The 18,585-nt window shown below is 41.2% G+C and overlaps 1 protein-coding gene across 1 annotated transcript in view; it reads right to left on the bottom strand.

The window, feature by feature from the left end:
- The window catches only part of FAM53B (family with sequence similarity 53 member B), a 97,849-nt gene extending 79,890 nt beyond the window's left edge, over window positions 1–17,959 (bottom strand). The window contains exons 1-2 of the mRNA XM_056849822.1: window positions 17,750–17,959; window positions 16,107–16,161 (exon numbers count right to left, since the gene is read on the bottom strand). Coding sequence (XP_056705800.1) covers window positions 16,107–16,161; window positions 17,750–17,836 — 142 coding nt within the window. The 5' untranslated portion in view covers window positions 17,837–17,959. The remainder of the gene's footprint in view (window positions 1–16,106; window positions 16,162–17,749) is intronic.
- Between the last annotated feature and the right edge of the window lie 626 nt (window positions 17,960–18,585).

Below are 18,585 nucleotides of genomic sequence, written 5' to 3' on the forward strand. Positions count from 1 at the left end.
TCAGAAAAATTAAAATGCTAAACTGTAATGCAAATACAAAAGTTTAGCAAGGATACCAAAAAGAGAACTGGCGCAGCATTGTTGATAAATAAATGTTAAATAGTGACAGTCAATTACACGTTAAAGCTATTTGACCTATACAAATGGATGCAGAACATCTGTTTGATAGTGAACAGTTGCAGTTTACAGTTGCAGCTCTCTCAAATGATGAAAAAATCCCAAGCATTTTTGTCTGTGGGACAGCTTTTCTTATTCCCTACTCAGGCCTGCTTGCTACACACTGCAGGTGAAGAGTAATACAGCAGTTTACAGTCCAATCCTAACCAGAGTTATGCAGTTCTAAATCAGTGAATGGACTTAGAAGGGTGTAACCTTGCCTAGGATTGCATTCTTAAGCTCCAGGCTATTGCTAAGGTGTCCTACCTGATTCTGCATCTATACAGAATGCAGGATGTCCTGGAAACGGATGAGATTAGTAGCTGCCCATATCCAAGAATCCTTTGTTATGGCCTCCACCTGGTACAACAACCTGCCTGACCAGGTCAGGAAGTTCCTGCACTAGTGTCATTAGACAGAATGTGCAAAATAGAACTTTTCAGTAGGGCACTACTAATGACTGGGATATTTTGTTGTAGTTTAGATGTAGTTTACTGTCTTTTGAAAGTTTGTAAATGGTTATTTATAGTTATTGTCGGCTTTTAATTTTTCTAATCCATTTTGAGTGTTCTATGAGAAAGATAAACTATCATCGAAGTAAATAAATGATAAAATAAATTATAGGAAACAAAAGTAACTACATTGCATTCCTATATGAAAGAAGAAGGAGAAGAAAAGTTGGTTTTTATATGCCAATTTAAAGAAGAATCAAACCGGCTTACAATCATCCTCCCTTCCCCTCCCCACAACAGACACTCTGCGAGGTAGGTGAGGCTGAGCGAGCTCTAAGAGAGTTGTGACTAGCCCAAGGTCACCCAGCTGGCTTCATGTGTAGGAGTAGGGAAACCAACCCAGTTCACCAAATTAGAGTCCACCGTTCATGTGGAGGAGTGGGGAATCAAACCCGGTTCTCCAGATTAGAGTCCACTGCTCTTAACCACTATACTATACCATGAGGGCTCACAAACAGAAGGATGAATTGTTAATATCACGTTGAGTCCATACCAACACAATGATGATAGCAGAGTAAAAGCCTCCTGAAATTCTGAACGAAAAGAAGACGCAGGCCTGAAACATTTAGAGAATCGGCACGCGATAGTTACTAGGTGTGTATACTGACATATTTATACTCAGCTATGTAAGCAAGAAAATAATATTCTATCACAGGCAGCTATTTATTTATCACTTGAGTTGCAAACAGACAAATATTGTATATTTGACTGTGGCTATTATATTTTTTCAAGGGAAGGTGGCATCGTATAGCCCAATCTCACCAGACCTTGGAAGCTAAGCAGGGTCAGTACTTGGATGGGAGACCACCAAGGAAGACTCAGAAGGCAGGCAATGGCAAACCACTTCTGCTTCTCACTTGCCAAAGCCCCTTGCTGGGGTCACCATAAGTCAGCTGTGACTTGACGGCACGTTACACACACACATTAGATTTTCATGTGATCGGGTTCAAACTGATGAAGACAAGTAGCTATTGACGTTGGAAAACAAGCAGACTATTCATCAGAACAAACCTTAGAGGAGCACGGTACAACTAACAGAGAATAAATGGTAAAATACTTCCAAGTAATAATATTAAATGTGCAGATTTAGGTAGTTCTCATTATGGGCTCCAATTGCCCTTAACTGCAGACGTGCCTCTCACTGGCTTCTTTAACTGACATCTGCAAAGAGTTTTGCCACTGCCAGTCAACAATCGAAACACTGGAGTCAGTGGAAAGATGCAGCTATCCATTTTTGTTTTGAGTGACTTTCTTCTCACAATGCTAAGCAAGAATTACAGCATTAACTATGACCTCTATATTTAGATGTTGCTTATTTCCCCACCATATGAACTACAGCCATCAGAGCATTCTCAGGTCAGAGCACCAGACAAAAGGAACAGAAATAGAAGCTAATTTTTAATGGCAAGCTGCCACGACCCTCAGGGTCCAGACGTCAAATTTTACAAAAGGCCCTGCTAAGCCCGTGCAGGAGGATATAGGATACCTCTCCATTTCAACATTACTTTACACAAACAACCATCAATCTTCAGAAGTGAAAAGTATTTCAAAACAGAATTGTCATGAGAAACGCTTATATTATTTACTACTTTCTCTTGTTGTTCTCTGCAAAGTTAACTGCAGGTCAGCATACAACATGTATTTTATTGCCTTTATTTTACAGAAAATGCCCTATGTGTGACCATACCCCTGGCTGCATAACATCATTGACATCAACAATTCAATAGTCCAACAAAAATTGTGGGATTCTCTTTGCTGATCTGTCCCAGACTTTTATCAAGGTGTGTCCCATACAAATGAGGAATAAAGATTAAGGAATACTGACTCCCAGAACCAAAGATGGGCTACTGGGCGTTATTAATTTATTTGGACATGCAACCAACACAATCCCAAAGGATCATGGTAGGTAACTATATTAAAGTGTGTAAAACCAACTATTAGATTATATTGATGAAGCGTAACCACAGCTTCCCTATGTGCATAACCCTGACCACTAAAAGCTACCTCAGACTCAAGGCCTTCCTGAACAATCCAATTATATATGTGAAGTCTCAGCTACATTTTTATCCTAATTTTTTAAAATGGAAAATGCGACTTTACAGTGGTCTTATTACAATCAACGCACATTCAGTAAGGCATCCAAGTAGCATTCTCTCAGAGCTGGCCTACAGGTCATATTTGCTATGGGGATTAATACCCTTAGGATGAATTACCTATCCATTCCCAGCCAAACCATTTAGAATTCCATATGAGTGGTGACCATTATATCACAAGTTTTGGAATATGTGGCATCAAACATTAGTGAAATGGTTTACAGATAGGTTGTTCTGAGCTCAAGAAAAGTGGGGCAAAATGTTCTAAATAAAAATTGATAGGTATTTTAAATAAATAAGTTGATATGGTCAATAATACTCAACAATACAACTGGCCAAGAGGATATCAGTCTCCATGGGCAAGCACAACGTGTAGACCAGCTGCCATTGGAGTATACCAGCATGATGGTTACTTTACACTCACTGAACCCCAATGAATGGTATGTAACATTTGTTCCATGTAACAAACATATGGAAGTTGTCTAAAAGTGTAGTGGGGACCCCAAGCTAGTATGAAGATTGGACCTTTCCCTCAAGTCATAAATATGTTAACAGTGCCGTTAATTCCATTGACCTGACAGCCAAACTACACTCTGCACTGAGGATCTGCGATCATATCTACCACCTACTTTATCTTTAAAAACCAGTCATGAGTAGATATGTAATGCTATCATTTGTATCAGGGCTACAGCACCGGGAGGGTTGTGTGTGTGTGTGTTCATCCTTGCCCCTCATAATTTCCTCAATAGCGGTCGGTTCTGTCCACTGGATCCGCAGTATACTTGTCTTCGTTTCCCTACCAAGGCTAAAAGCAGTTGGGAACGAGGCAATCTCCATCAGGAAACTAGTAGAGTGGGAAAGAATTAAAGTCCCCTTGTCCTATCAGGCCTGGGGGCCCAGGGTACCCCTGTGTCCTGGGCAGCCCAGGGTAGCCTGATCTCGTCAGATCTTGGAAGATAAGCAGGGCCGGCCCTGATAAGTACTTGGATGGGATACCGCCAAGGTAGTCCAGGGTCACTACCCAGAGGTAGGCAATGGCAAACCACTTCTGAATGTCTCTTGCCTTGAAAGCCCTATAGGGTCACCATACCTCAGCTGCAACTTGCGGCACTTTCCACCACCACCAGTCCGATCAGCTCGCTCTGCCCCTTTTAAGATTATAATACACAGACCTGATCATGGATGCCTCAATGTAATGTGTAGCTTAACCCCCAAATGTACACAGATCTAGCACTCCCAGATGCAAGAACCTGACAAGAACCAGATTTTACTGAGTCTGCCTTCCTCATATAGACTTAATTTAAAGACAAAGAAATTCTGTGGCGCATGATTACAATTTTACACTGTTTCGTAGTCTTCCCATCAAAGGAGGACTGTTGCTGAACTATGGAGGGAAGTATCATATATGCCACCTTGAGCTCCTTGAAGGAAGGGTGGAATCAACTCACTATAAATATCTAGAATACAGTCACTCTGTGGCTCAGCTGTAAAATTTGACATATGGCTATACTTCTTGTATTGGGAGGTGGGAGACTCAAATGGAGAACACTTCTATACCTACACATCCTTTCAATTATTTACTCTACATTACAATCTGTTATGTTTAATCCAATTGTTTAGTATATGCTGAACACCTGGAACAAGTGGAGGAAGATCTTAAATCTATACCTTTTCACTTTACCACCACTCGACCATACAAAAGATATACCCAGAAATAAACCTGAAGACTTTTAAACATAAATGCTCTTCAGCATTTACAAATGATAGATCTCTTTCAAATAAAAATATTTGAAAGAGCGGGCATGCTAGCCCGATCTCATCAGATCTCAGAAGCTAAGCAAGGTTGGTCCTGGTTAATACTTGGATGGGAAACTACCAAGGAAGTCCAGTTTTGCTATACAGAAGCAGGCAATGGCAAACAAACTCTGTAAGTGTCTTGCCTTGAAAATCCAACAAAGGTTTTCAAAAATTGGCTGTGACTTGATGGCACTTTCCACCATATGAACCTGAATGTTAATTTGTGAGCCAATAGTACTAAATGCTTGCCAGTTTACGTTTAATTCATGACATCTGTGGCCCTTTTTACTGGAACGAATATGGCCAAGTTGGTTACTTTTTCCATTTACAGTGGAAGTCTCCGACATGACAGATTTTGGGAAATGGTTACATTTTAGGCATAGCAGCCCAAGTACTAGAATAGGATTTTAGAGTTTTTGAAGAGCCTATGAATGGCAGCAAATATGTGTGTTGTGCACCTGTGAAAGCTTCCCAAACAACCATCTAAGGAAGACAGACTGTCTAAGATAAGGGAAGCTATTAAGCAAAATATGATGTCCCATTAGGGCTCCAAAGGGACAGGTAAAGGTTCCTATGTTTCTTACTGCTTGATATCCTTTCCTTGTTTGTAAGTAACCCTATTATCCCCCAAAGTATATTTTGGATAATGGTATTCTTGAAACGAATGCCATTTTATTACTCTGTTAAAAGACTATCTTTTATACTCTGAGCATTTATGCATGCTTATGGGTTTTCAATCTCTTTTAATTTTTGCTATTTGTCTTTTGTTGAGTTGATGGCTTTTGCATTAAAGGATAAATATCAGAAACAAAACAAAAACGGCAATTACAAATGTTATTACTATTAGATGGATTAATAACAAAGAATGCTAAAGCCAGGCCTTTCAGTGCAGCTTCATAAAACAAGTGAGAGCCCAAAACCAGGGGAGCATATCCACCACTAAGCCATTTGGATATCCTAATTAATTTAAATATATGCAAATTTAAAATTAACAATCAACAACAAACAAAAAAAGCCTAGGTTTCTTTTGGATGAGGAGAGGCAAAACAGAGGTGATGATGGTGGAGAATCTATGTGAGCTTTTTTAGTACCTCTGGTTTCATTAGTCGTAGACAGGACTTAGTTGTAGGCAGGCCAGAAACCCTGGATAATGCCAAAAAGGTCATCATGTCCTTTTAACATCACCAAAGTTACATATTATCAAATTCAGCTAACTTTTAAAATTTAACCTATAATTACTTTGTTTTTTTTCCTTTCAGATGAAAGAGCATTTGCAGTAAACATACTATAAATATATAGGGGATCCCAAGCAACCTAGGGTTGCCAACCTCCAGGTGGTGGCTGGAGATCTCCCACTATTACAACTGATCTGCAGGCGACAGAGATCAGTTCCCCTGGAGAAAATGTCTGCTTTGGCAATTGGACTCTATGGCACTGAAATCCCTCCCCTCTTCGAACCCCGCCCCTCTCAGGATCCACCCCCAAACTCTCCAGGTATATTCCCAACCCGGAGCTGGCAACCCTAAAGCAACCTGTGCATATAAAATAGTATATATGACAGCTTGAAACATCGGGTACCTCTTTCAACCCTGGCTTTGCTAGTTCTGATAGCAAACAGTGTGTCGTGATGTAACAAAAATGCTGTGAACAACGTGTGCACGTGTGGTTTCCACCCAAGCAGCGCTTCGGGCCTGTGGGCGAGAAGACACTGGGACGGCATCATCATTCACCGTGGTTGCTTATTCATTTCTATATCTCACCTTCATCTGCTGTGGTTGACAGCTATTAAGACTTACTGGCTTAAACCCGCTGACACTAGCTTTGGCAAGTACCAAACCATGACAAACTGGACGAGAAAGACGAAGGGTTCTGTGCTATTTCCATCATCAGGGAGTACTGCTTCCCCCACCCCCTCTCTCTTAGGAGACAAAAGAAACCAGAAGGTTGGAACTGAAACTGCTTATGCATGAAATATAGCTTAGCCATATCTGAAAGCCTGCTTAACATGCTATTCAGCGCAAGATAAAAATAAAGTCCAAAGAGAACAGACTTTGAGAACAGTCCCTTTAAAAAAAAAATATTACCATTATTAGTTCTACATTGTAATTACAATGTCAGAAAGCAACCCTTACGAAAGAGGCCTCTCCTAAGTGCTATCATTGCCCCTCTAGCCTCTATTAAGAACATAAGGCCATGCTGCATCAGAATAAGACCCATCAAGTCCAGCAGTCTGTTCACACAGTGGCCAACCAGGTGCCTCTAGGAAGCCCCCAAACAAGACGACTGCAGCAGCACCATCCTGCCTGTGTTCCACAGCACCTAATATAATAGGCATGCTCATCTCTCTCCTGGAGAGAATAGGTATGCATCGTGACTAGTATCCATTTTGACTAGTTGCCATGCATACCCCTCTCCTCCATGAACATGTCCACTCCCCTCTTAAAGCCTTCCAAGATGGCAGCCATCATCCTGGAGCAGGGAGTTCCACAATGCATTCAATGTGTGAAGAAATACTTCCTTTTATCTGTTTTGAATCTCACCCTCCAGCTTGAGCAGATGACCCTGAGTTCTAGTATTATGAGAGAAGGAGAAAAGCTTCTCCCTGTCCACTCTCTCTATATACGATCCATAATTTTATAGACCTCTATCATGTCTCCTCTTAACCGCCTTCTTTCCAAGCTAAACAGCCCTAACCGCTCCTCACAGGACAGTTGCTTTATTCACTTTGGGCAAAAACACATGGTCGCTTTAGCCTCCTTTATTCCCTGTTTCAGCCAGGATTCAGCCAGGATCGAACACACGTTCAGCAAAAACGCATGCATTCGATCCTGGCTGAAACAGGGAACAAAGGAGGCTAAAGTGACCATGCGTTTTCGCCCTTAAGACACCTTTAACTCAAAATCAGTTGCTGAAATTGAACCCATCGCCTTCTCCCAATTTCTACCTCTTCCTCTCAGGCTTTCAACTGATTTTTTTCCCTGAGTGGCGTAAGTCTTCCTCCTCACATCTGGTCTTCAGTATTCTTCTTTCAGCGAAGAACTATCCATAACCACTACAAACAACAATAGGCCTCTGGAGCAAAATGAGGCATGCCGGCAACTTGAAACGAAGCCAACCAGTAATTATGGCAGCAGTAGCCTCCTGCCCTTAAAAAGCCAGGTCCAGGCACGAGCAAGCAGTACTTGCTGGTGTTGTGGCCATCAGCAGTATCAGGCATACACCTACTGCCAATTCTGATGATGTAAATTATACCTTTTAACAAACAGCCCACCTTTTTTGCACTGTTAGGCAGGCCTAAACCCATTACATTCAATGAGCTTGGGCATGTCTAACTCTGCATAGGAACAGGCTACAACTCTAGGTTGGACAATGGCTGGGGAAGAGTTGCCACTCGCTGATCCTCTGCCAGCACATGCAGCTTGTGACTGCACCGATGTTTGAGAAACGAAGCCAACTCAGGTACTGTCAACAGACATGGTGGCCAAGTAGCTCAGATATTCCACTGGTAACTCCTCCAAATGGAAAATATTTTCCAGTAGCAGCTGTGAAATGTTAATTTTCAGCTGTGCCTACAGAAACCTTGGGGAAAGCAGACGACTGAGGAGACGTCCTAGCAAGCAACATTTGAACGACATTGGTTAACAGCTTCCGGGGTGCCTTCCTTTTTTTGTTTGGTGGAAAACTACTGAAGCGTTTCTGAATTACAGGCAAGGTTGAAGAAATTACAGTGCATGAAGTGGATGACAGGCCCAATTTAGATACTATCTTTCAAATCTGATCAAGTCAGATTAGTCAAGTCAGATCAAGGAACTGGTACTGGGGGGAGGGGTTTTAAATCCTTTCCTCCCATGCACCATTTCCACACACCATTTTCCATATCCAGCTCATTCCTTGCCCCTTCCAGTGCTGCTATTTCTTCTGCAGCCAAAACCATGCAGGTACCACAAAGAAACACAATACTTACTCTCCTAGCATGGCACCCTTAAGCAAACTGGAGTCCTCTTTCCATTCCTGTGGCTGCTCTGAGCATTAAAGATAAAAAACAGAAAGAAACATGGGAGACCCTGATTACGGCTTTCCCACAACCTATGAAGTTCAACTTCAGTGCCATACAAAATTAAATGGTACAGTTGCAAAGAAATCGTTCTCGCCTGAAGAACAGGCACATTTTGTTACTGTAATGTAAAGGTTTCATTTGTTAATTCCATCCCCATTCTTGAGGGTTTTTCCAAAACAACAGAAATGTTTGCACTAAAGAAGGAAAGAGATAAATGTCTCTGGTCTGCTGGAACAAAAAAAGAAAAACCTGATCCACTACAGTTATGTCCTTTATTTCCTTTATTTCTGTCCTTTATTGCTCATAGACCAACAGGTCATGAGCAGAACAAATTCAATAAAGCTCGGTAATACAAAGATAATCAAACATACAGAAATACAAAATCCAGAATATACAGTTAAAAGGAAGTATTAAAAGCCATAGACAAAAATTTTGCCACGGCGAGGGTTACATTTGGATCAGTAGCAGCCAATAACTTTGCTACTATCTCTTGCTTTAAAGCAGGTCCCCGCTTCTGAATGAATACTGTAATCCATTTATCTCTAGCAAGATCATACTTTTTACAATCGATTTAAAAAAAATGCCGAATTGTATCCAAATTACCTGATTTACAATCACAAAATCGTTTTGAAAAAGGGATCCCTGAAAACCTGGCTGCTAACTCCCCCAATGGTCGTACATTTAATCTCGCCTTGGCCACAGCAATGTCCTAGGTAGCCGTAGATAATTTCCTACTCTGCTCAGCTCTCTTGAAGTAACTGTGTGGCTCCTCTATGGAGAGAAGGCAGCCTGGAAAATTCCTGAGAAGTCATACCGACCCCTGTCATGCAGCTATTGCCGCACACAAAGAAGCAGCCTTTGAGAACAGATATAGGCAAATCTATTTGGAATGACAGGAAAAGAGCTCAAAAAGGGCAAGAGTCCAGTAGCACCTTAAAGACTAACAAAAATATTTTCTGGTAGGGTATGAGCTTTCGTGAGCCACAGCTCACTTCTTCAGAAAGCTCATACCCTACCAGAAAATATTTTTGTTAGTCTTTAAGGTGCTACTGGACTCTTGCCCTTTTTGACTACTGCAAACAGACTAACACGGCTACCCACTGAGGAAAAGAGCTGTAATTTCTGTTTCACCTTCACAGCGACAAAATTACAACTTACTGTTAAAGCTATTGCCAATATAAATGGGTTCCTTGGATGATACAGGGCACATTTTATCTAGTGTTTTAACCGCCCCCCCCCCCAAAAAAAGAGGGACTAGTAATTAAAACATGCACATAACCTTTAACTATGGATAACAGAAATGTGCACCTATATATTTTTACAGTTGGTTTTTAATACATGATCCTTCGGCTCAAGCCTCCTCTATGATCTTTGCCTCTGACATAATTCATTGCAGCAATATTTAAAAGTAATTATGGGTTATTCAATATTTTGAAACAGGGGTGGAGTAGGGGGAACGGAGTTCGTATCGCTCCTTGCCAGCGTTTTATCGTGTATCTCTTGAGCGAGGCACCTGAATTTAATTCGTTTCCTCGTGCACTGTTTGTATGCACAGAACATAAGGAAGCCAGCATTTTGTACTTTCCATTGTCCCTCTGTTTATACGAAAGATATGGCTTCTCATTGTGGAATTAATTTAATGGTGGTAATTAGCCAATAGCAATGACACAGAAACCACACCAGTGCTCCTGCTTTCCTGTTTCAGAAAGGGGGAAAAAAGATTAAGCAAATATTATTCATGTAAGGATGATTCAATAGGAAATTTAAAAAGAAAGAGAGCACATAACTTGCCTCTTCAGAATAAAACACAGCACAAGTAAATTTAGTGCTTGCATGCAAACCAGACACAATGTGTATGTGTTTTTTTAACCGATTCTTACATTTTCTCCACAGCCTTCAAGTTCTTTAATCTGCCATGCTAAAAACAGGTTCTTCCTCCCCTCACTTCAAAAGTTTTCTAGTGGAGATAAATACTGACTTTTCTTCGTGATGATATAAGGTACATGTTAGTTGGGTGTTGGCAATTGTTAAATGTGGAGCCTACAGGGTAGAACAAGTTACAGCCCTTCCAATTCAATAATAATAATTAAAATAAATATCTGGAACATGCTGAAATTTAAAGGGACTGGCAGCTTCACTGTATGCCTGGAATCACTCCACAGATATAATAGACCCTACCAAAAAAGCCATTTAAGTCTCCCGCGCACACACATACACACTCATGATCTTCAGCAATACTAGCCTCGAACATTCACTAAGTTGAAAACACTTTTCAAGGTTCAACTGACCCAGAGTTCCTGCAGGCATGCCATTCTGTCAAGCCTGAGTGCATCAGTGAACACATTTGCTTGCCAACTTCTCCTTATTACCAAAAGATATGTTGAATGGAGTGGGTTGTAGCGACTATGTCACTCCAATCTTGTTCCATCTACACTGGCTCCCAAATTTGCTCCCAGGTCCAATATGGCTTGGGACCAGCATACCGGAAGGACCGCCTACTTCCTTATGAACCTACCCAACCACTGTGGTCATCTTCAAGGGCCCTGCTTCAAGTGCCTCCGCCAGGCTAGGTGGGTGGCAACCCAAGACAGGGCCTGGCATCAGAACTCTGGAACTCTGAAACACCTTCCCCAGGGAAATTTGTCTGTCTCTCTCTATCATGGTCTTCCACTAGTGGGTAAGGACGTTTTTGTTTTGTTTGGCATTTCCTCACAAACTCTTATTAGCTCCCCTCCCTTTTTGTATTTATGTGTTTATATGTATTTATTTGTTTTATATGTGTATACACACACACACAAAGAGTTTCCTTACTCCCAGTGAAGAAAGACAATACAATATGGGTTCCTGTTTCTTTTCACCACTAAGTTTTAAAGCAGCCCTTGGTGGGTAGGGCTTTAAATTGTGAAACCATCACAGGAGAAACACACACACACACACAAAGCTGCCTTATGCTGAATAATACAATTGGTCCATCAAGGTCAGTATTGTCTACTCAGACTGGCAGCAGCTCCTCAGCTCCACCTACTACCCAGTCCTTAACTGGAGATGCTGTGGCTTGAACCTGTGACCTTCTGCATGCCGAGCAGATGCTCTTCCACTGAGTCATGGCCCCTCCTTTAACCTTCCCTAAAGCCTTGGCCCCGATCCATAGCATACTCCACAGCTGTTTTGGGGGTCAAATAACAAGTTGAGACTCAAAACAGAGTTTGAACCTCAGCTGTGAATTTAGTACTTACAGAAGTGTGAAAGATCTCACCATCGGCATGGATGCCCTTGATATTTGTACATGCATAAGAAATTTATGCTCAACTGGAAAGTAAAATACTGCCTTTTGAGAATACAGAGAAACAAACTTATCTCCACAAAAAGGTCATGTTTCTGTTATGAAAATGCTACTACGAGTTGCTCTGGTGGAATGAAGACAGTTTTTGCATCTATTGTTATCCCCCCCTTTTCCTGCTACAAATCTCATGACTATTTTTACTATATTACTATATAGAAAGGATTCTGTCTCACCAGAACTGAGGAAACAGTACCAGAAAAATTATGTATACTTCTTGACTGCAGTCTCATCAAATCCAGCTCAACTAATTCCAAGAAGCAAGCAAATATTCTGCTCAGAAACAATGTTTACAGATTCACACCCATAGAACCTGGGGCAAACTCTCTGAAGACAAATTCTCACTGACTAATTCCCAATTGAAAAATTATTATCGAAAGGTTGGGAGCTGCACTTTTAAACTTTTGTTCTTTTTTTGGTAAAGTGCTAAACTATGTTGACTTCTGATAAAGAAAAAGGGAAGATCCAGAGTTCGCTAAACAGACAGCTCCAAATTTTATATTTTTAATCTTCAGTGTGTCACATAGGCACAGAGAGTATGCCTGTCAGTTCTATTACAGTTTATTACATTTTTGCCCTATCCTTCCACCAAGGAGCTCAGGGCAGTGGACAGGTGTCATTAAAAATTTGCACCACTAAGAACAGAAGTGTCTCAGAACTGTCTAGAGTTTATAGTTTTGAAGCATCTACAGTGACTACATACAGAAGAGAACTCATAGATTAAGGCAAATGGCTCATAAATTTAGAAAGCACTTTTTAGATGACTAATTAAGATCAGGACTTTTCAAAATGATTGATTTTAGGAAAAAGTTGTTCATTTGTGCTTCATTATTCGTCCATATGTGCTCTAATCAAGCTAAGATGTGTAGCCTATGAGAACGCAAGGATGGACACCGCGCACTGGAGGACAGTATCAGAGCACTCACGGCAGTATCAGAGTCCCCACTAATTTATAGTGATTCAGTGAAGAATTCAAGGGAAGCAACAGCTTTAATAAAGCACTATGATAACATCTTGACTAATATCACTGCAGCCCTTTGATCACTCTCAGGGACTCAAATCAACTCAAGGACACAAGCTAAGCATGGCTGGTTTGATAGTGAATGCCGCAAAAAGAAATCACAATTGCGAGCTATTTGCAGACATTGTAGGGACTCAAGGGCTCTGACCCTCCTGGAGGAATACTTTAACGTAAAAACCCAGGTGATTCAACTATATAAAAGTAAACAAAAAGCTTTCTTGGAGAAGCAGTGGCAGATGATCATTTAAGCTTTCCCATGCCTCATGTTCCAGCAGCTGGACACCAATCATCATTCCCAATTTGCCTCAGTCTATGCTCTCATTGTTCAAGACTTTCTATTCCTTGGCTCCACCATCAACCAAAAGGGAGACTGCAGCCAAGAAATCAGAAGGAGATTGAGACTGGGAAGGGCAGCCATGAAGGAGCTAGAAAATATTCTGAAGTGTAAGGATGTGTCACTGGCCACCAAAACTAGATTAATTCATGCCATCTTATTCCCTATGACTATGTATGGGTGTGAAAGCTGGACAGTGAAGAAAGATGATAGGAAGAAAATAGATTCCTTTGAAATGTGGTGTTGGAGGAGAGTGTTACGGATTCCGTGGACTGCCAAAAAAACAAATCAGTGGGTTATAGATCAAATCAAGCCTGAACTGACCCTAGAAGCTAAAATGACTAAACTGAGGCTATCATATTTTGGTCACGTCATGAGACAACAAGAGTCACTGGAAAAGACAGTCATGCTAGGAAAAGTTGAGGGCAGCAGGAAAAGAGGAAGACCCAACAAGAGATAGATTGACTCAATAAAGGAAGCCACAGCCTTCAATTTGCAAGATTTGAGCAAGGCTGTCAAAGAAAGGACATTTTGGAAGACTTTCATTCATAGGGTCGCCATGAGTCGGAAGCGACTTGACGGCACTTAACACACACACACATGCTCTCATAGGTCATGGTGATTTAGGCTACTGACAATTCTGATATAATGCTAATGCCAGCCTTGCACAGTACCTTGTAAGTTATCCGGGCTGTGTGACCGTGGTCTTGGTATTTTCTTTCCTGATGTTTCGGCAGCAGCTGTGGCAGGCATCTTCAGAGGAGTAACACTGAAGGACAGTTGCCAGCAGCTGTGGCAGGCATCTTCAGAGGAGTAACACTGAAGGACACTGTCCTTCAGTGTTACTCCTCTGAAGATGCCTGCCACAGCTGCTGGCGAAACGTCAGGAAAGAAAATACCAAGACCACGGGCACACAGCCCGGATAACCTACAAGAACCAATGAACTCTGACCGTGAAAGCCTTCGACAATATTTTGCACAGTACCGTTCTCAAAACCAGGGATGACATATACCCACTTTATCAGTTCTTACATTTTCAGCTGCTATCACCAGCCAAATGAATAATTAGTTCTCAAAACACCCTGCCTCTTACCTCCATCCCCCAGATGCCTCATGTGGCATTATTTTTCTCGGCTTCCCACTGACCCAAATCCATATCCAAACCTGAAAGCTTGCATTTGCCTCAATTCTTTACGCAAGCAAGAACGCAACTATTCAATCGGAAAGACCTTGAAACTCATCATGGTTATCAGCCCTCAGCCTCCCTGGGTGAGGTCCAACAATGACTCGACTGGCTAATCTGGGTCAGCTGGAAGCCAGAGTGACGGGGAAGCATTGGGAAAGAAGCCTAAAATTACAAATCAAACCAAAAACAATGCCAATGGGGTTTACTTTTGTTGACTGGGCACAACAAAGAATGGGGGGGGGGTCCCTTGGTCATCAATTTAAGATTAGGTTCCCTTCAAAACAGGCTACCTGAGGAAATTAAGGCCAGCATGAGCATGGCTCAAATGTATGAAGTCTTGTAGAGAATTAGTAACAAATTAAGTGTATCAGGCTTGGTCCCATTTTTTTCTTTGACCAACTGATCTGGTATTTTGATGTTTCTTGAATTATTCTTCATAGGGAACATAACAAGAAAGGGCAGTTGCTCTCACTTCTTGACTTTAAAGACTATGCCATTATTTGCAGTAAAAATAAAAATTCAAAAACTTGGTCTCCCCTACCCCCCCCCACCCCATTTCAGATGACTTTATTGCCTGGAAGCTTGAGAAATGTCTCCCTCCATACAAGTGCTCAGTTCCCCATTAATGCTAATGAGGGTAATGCCAGTGAATAGTGGGAACAGATTCTTTGTTCATAAAGTACCAGCTTTTGTTACAGGATAGTTTGGCTCAAATTCTACCTAAAGTTTTAATTAGGTCTGGAGGTCATGCCCAGTAGCATAAGAAACTAATGAATATAATGCTGCATTAGGTCTTTTAGAATTGCCAGTCCTTCAAGAGCATCCAACCACACCCCAAGTATAATTTGAACAGCAAATCTCTATTCAAATGGATGGTACCCTATGTATTAGTACAGTATAAATGTCACTGTTGACAGCTGTCCAAGGATGTCAATTAAATAGTGATTGTCCTGATTATTATAATTTCCTCTGAATGCTATGGATTACAAAGCGGCATTCAATTTCACTTTATGGATAGCTGTCAGAATAAGGGAGATTCAAAAGCATTTTCAGGAAATATAATAAGGTGGGCTTCAAATACTCAGCAACATGAAATCCAAGGTTGGAGGGGTGCAATTTTCTGCAATTTCCCAAGAATGGCAGGCAAGTTTTATTTCACACCTGTGAATAACTAGAGCTTGATTACCCCGCATCATTAAATAGAAAAGCTTGACTATACCAGATGTGCATCTTAGCTTGTTTTTCAAGATGCTAGGATGCTTTGTATGGAATCTGTTCCTTGTCACTTGTCTCAATTAAGACCATGTGGTTTAGTTTGGAGTGAGGATGGATGATTTACTAGATTCTATAATACTTGAGATGAGGCAGAGGTCACATTGAGTTTGACATACAGGGCAGCCAGCTGGAAATTTATACAGGAGAGAGCTCATCAGCTGAGTGCCATATTGTATAACATAAAGCAGATCAACAGCCAACCATATGGAATTCAGAAAGAAGTGCATATGAAATTAAAAAACTTCTCAGCTTGCAAAAAAAGGCAGGGGTGCTGTACCTTCATAAAGGGCAGTTATGACTGGAAAATGAAAACCATAGAAGTTTCTCCTACTTACCCATAATTCCACAAGAGAAAAGAGTAGGTCCTTGACTCATCTTCTTTGGAGTGTGCTGAAAACAACCAGAAAAAAATATTACTAATGATTTAGGAATTATTCTGATGTCTAGGGATATATTAAAAGAACCGGATTAATGCTCACAGTGCAGGTAAGTACAATATGTTACTGTCTGGTGAACAAAGTAAGCCAAAGATGATAGCGCCAAGCTTCAATACAGGAGGCAGTTCTGTCTTTAAATTGTTCGTGCACGGTTCCCATTCATGTGAATACATTTTCTTCTAAACTCTTTTACAGGACTGTTGTGGAACCTGAACCAAGGAAGGATCAAGTAGTAATTTTGTGGATGTGACAATATCAGATAAGAGGATCTGTTGGAATTTTATTTTTTTTAAACAAAAAATTTACTGTCATTCAAATTTGACAAGACCGCTTGTTTAAAAAATGGTACATTGAAGTGACCTGCTGTGCTGCAAAATTTCCAGGTCAAGTTCAGAGGTTCTATTTTGTCAGTGGAAATGCCAATACAGTTAAACAAATACAGGAATTCCAATTCATAAATTTCTCAATGATGTTTCCCTTTGAAGTTCTCTTGTTTAAGAATGGTGACTTTCAGGTTAGAAACAGAGTAGTCTGAAACCTTTTCCAACAGGCTTCTAAATGTTGCCACTTTCATGTCAAATCTGTATCTGTTTATTCCTGTGCACAAAGACAGATCTATTTGTCCTGTTTAGTTAACAGAAGGCACTGCTGACCGATGATTGCATATATCACATTGGAGAATAAACACAACAATTTCAGCAATTTCTCAGACACTATCTAAAATTAACCTGGCACCAGAGCTCCATTCTTCTTTTCTTTAAAGAAAAGCAGGAATTCTCTGTCCAGAAGAAGAAGAAGAGTTGGTTTTTATATGCCGACTTTCTCTGCCACTTAAGGGAGAATCAAATCGGCTTACAATCACCTTCCCCTCCCCTCCCCACAACAGACACCCTGTGAGGTAGGTGGGGCTGAGAGAGAGTGACTGGCCCAAGGTCACCCAGCTGGCTTCGTGTGCAGGAGTGGGGAAACAAATCCAGTTCACCAGATTGGCCTCCGCCGCTCATGTGGAGCTATTGGGGAACTATTGGAGCTACTGGAAGTTCTCTACAGATCCGGTTGCCTAACATTTTCAAACTTCTGTCCCAATGTGAAAGAGGAAATAAAGATGTTTGAATGCTAATATGTGCTCTGGAGACAGGCACACATACTGCGCACATCACTGAATAAACAGCCCAATGGAGAGGTGATGCCCCCATCCCTTCTCTCACTTAAATAGGGCCCTCCGCTGCCAAGTATGCAATATCAGGCATGCCAGTGCAGCACCTACCTGAGCTATTGTTCCCTGGCATTTTAATTGGGCACATCCAGGTGAGGGACCCAGTTACAACACGACATGAAACGTGTGCTGTGCCACATTCTTAAGTTCTTCTTGCCCAGGCATCAAGTTTTAATCAGCAACAGACACCGTGTCACTGGAGGGGGGGGGGGATCCAATGACGCACCACTTCTTCTACCTCAAGTGAGGAGACAGCCCTGCAATCTGAAAAAATATCAACACCTCATCACGTAAACTAAGCTGTCAACGGGAAATGAACTCTTACCAGCTCAGTCCTGCATGCTAGGGAATCAGCACCTTTGTTTTCCAGAGTTGTAGCTAAGATCATCACCATGGTAACCACGTCAGGCATTGGGGTCCATTCCAGTAGAGGTAAAGGTTACAATCAGCCATATTAGGCACAGGCTTGGATTCAGTGCATTTTCCAGAAGAAAGGTTCAACAGAACCAATTCCCATCTGTTTTATACAGTGGGTTGCTTGGCAGAAATTGCTGCAAAATGTTCACCCTCTGGAAAACAAAACAAAAAGGTGAAACGTGAATAGACTGTAAATTGCTTTCGCAAAATCACTATATAAAATGCAAATTGTGTGAGCAGGTTTCTCCGGTCTCCCACAATAGATACTGGGAATCCTACCCCTTCTCATATACCTGGGAGCAACAGAGTAGTAAAAATAAAGTTTAAAGTATACCCAAGCCCTTTCCTTCCTACATTAATTGCACAGGTACTAGGTGGGAACTTATGGAGAAAGCCACTGTGAACTGGTGACAGGGGAGAAAAGAGGGTAAAAGATGTCTATGGTGAAAGAACAGGAGTGAATTCATAGCAATTCATCGGGACCCTCTAACTTCCAATTGCCTCTAAAGCACTGGTTCCCAACCAGGGGTCCATGGACCCCCAGGGGTCTGCGAGAACTAAATTAAGGTCCGCAAAACAAAGTTATAAACCCCTAATAAATTAATATTTTCAATTAAAAGTTCTCTATTATAAAAATATATATTCAAATATTATTCTAAGTTTAATGTTTAACTAACAGTTATGATTAAAGTTTATTTTCAAATTGTTGGAATCTTTATTTTGAACCTTGGGGTCCCTGCACCG

This window comes from Euleptes europaea, chromosome 5 (assembly GCF_029931775.1).
Source record: "Euleptes europaea isolate rEulEur1 chromosome 5, rEulEur1.hap1, whole genome shotgun sequence".
NCBI classification, from domain to species: Eukaryota; Metazoa; Chordata; class Lepidosauria; order Squamata; family Sphaerodactylidae; genus Euleptes; species Euleptes europaea.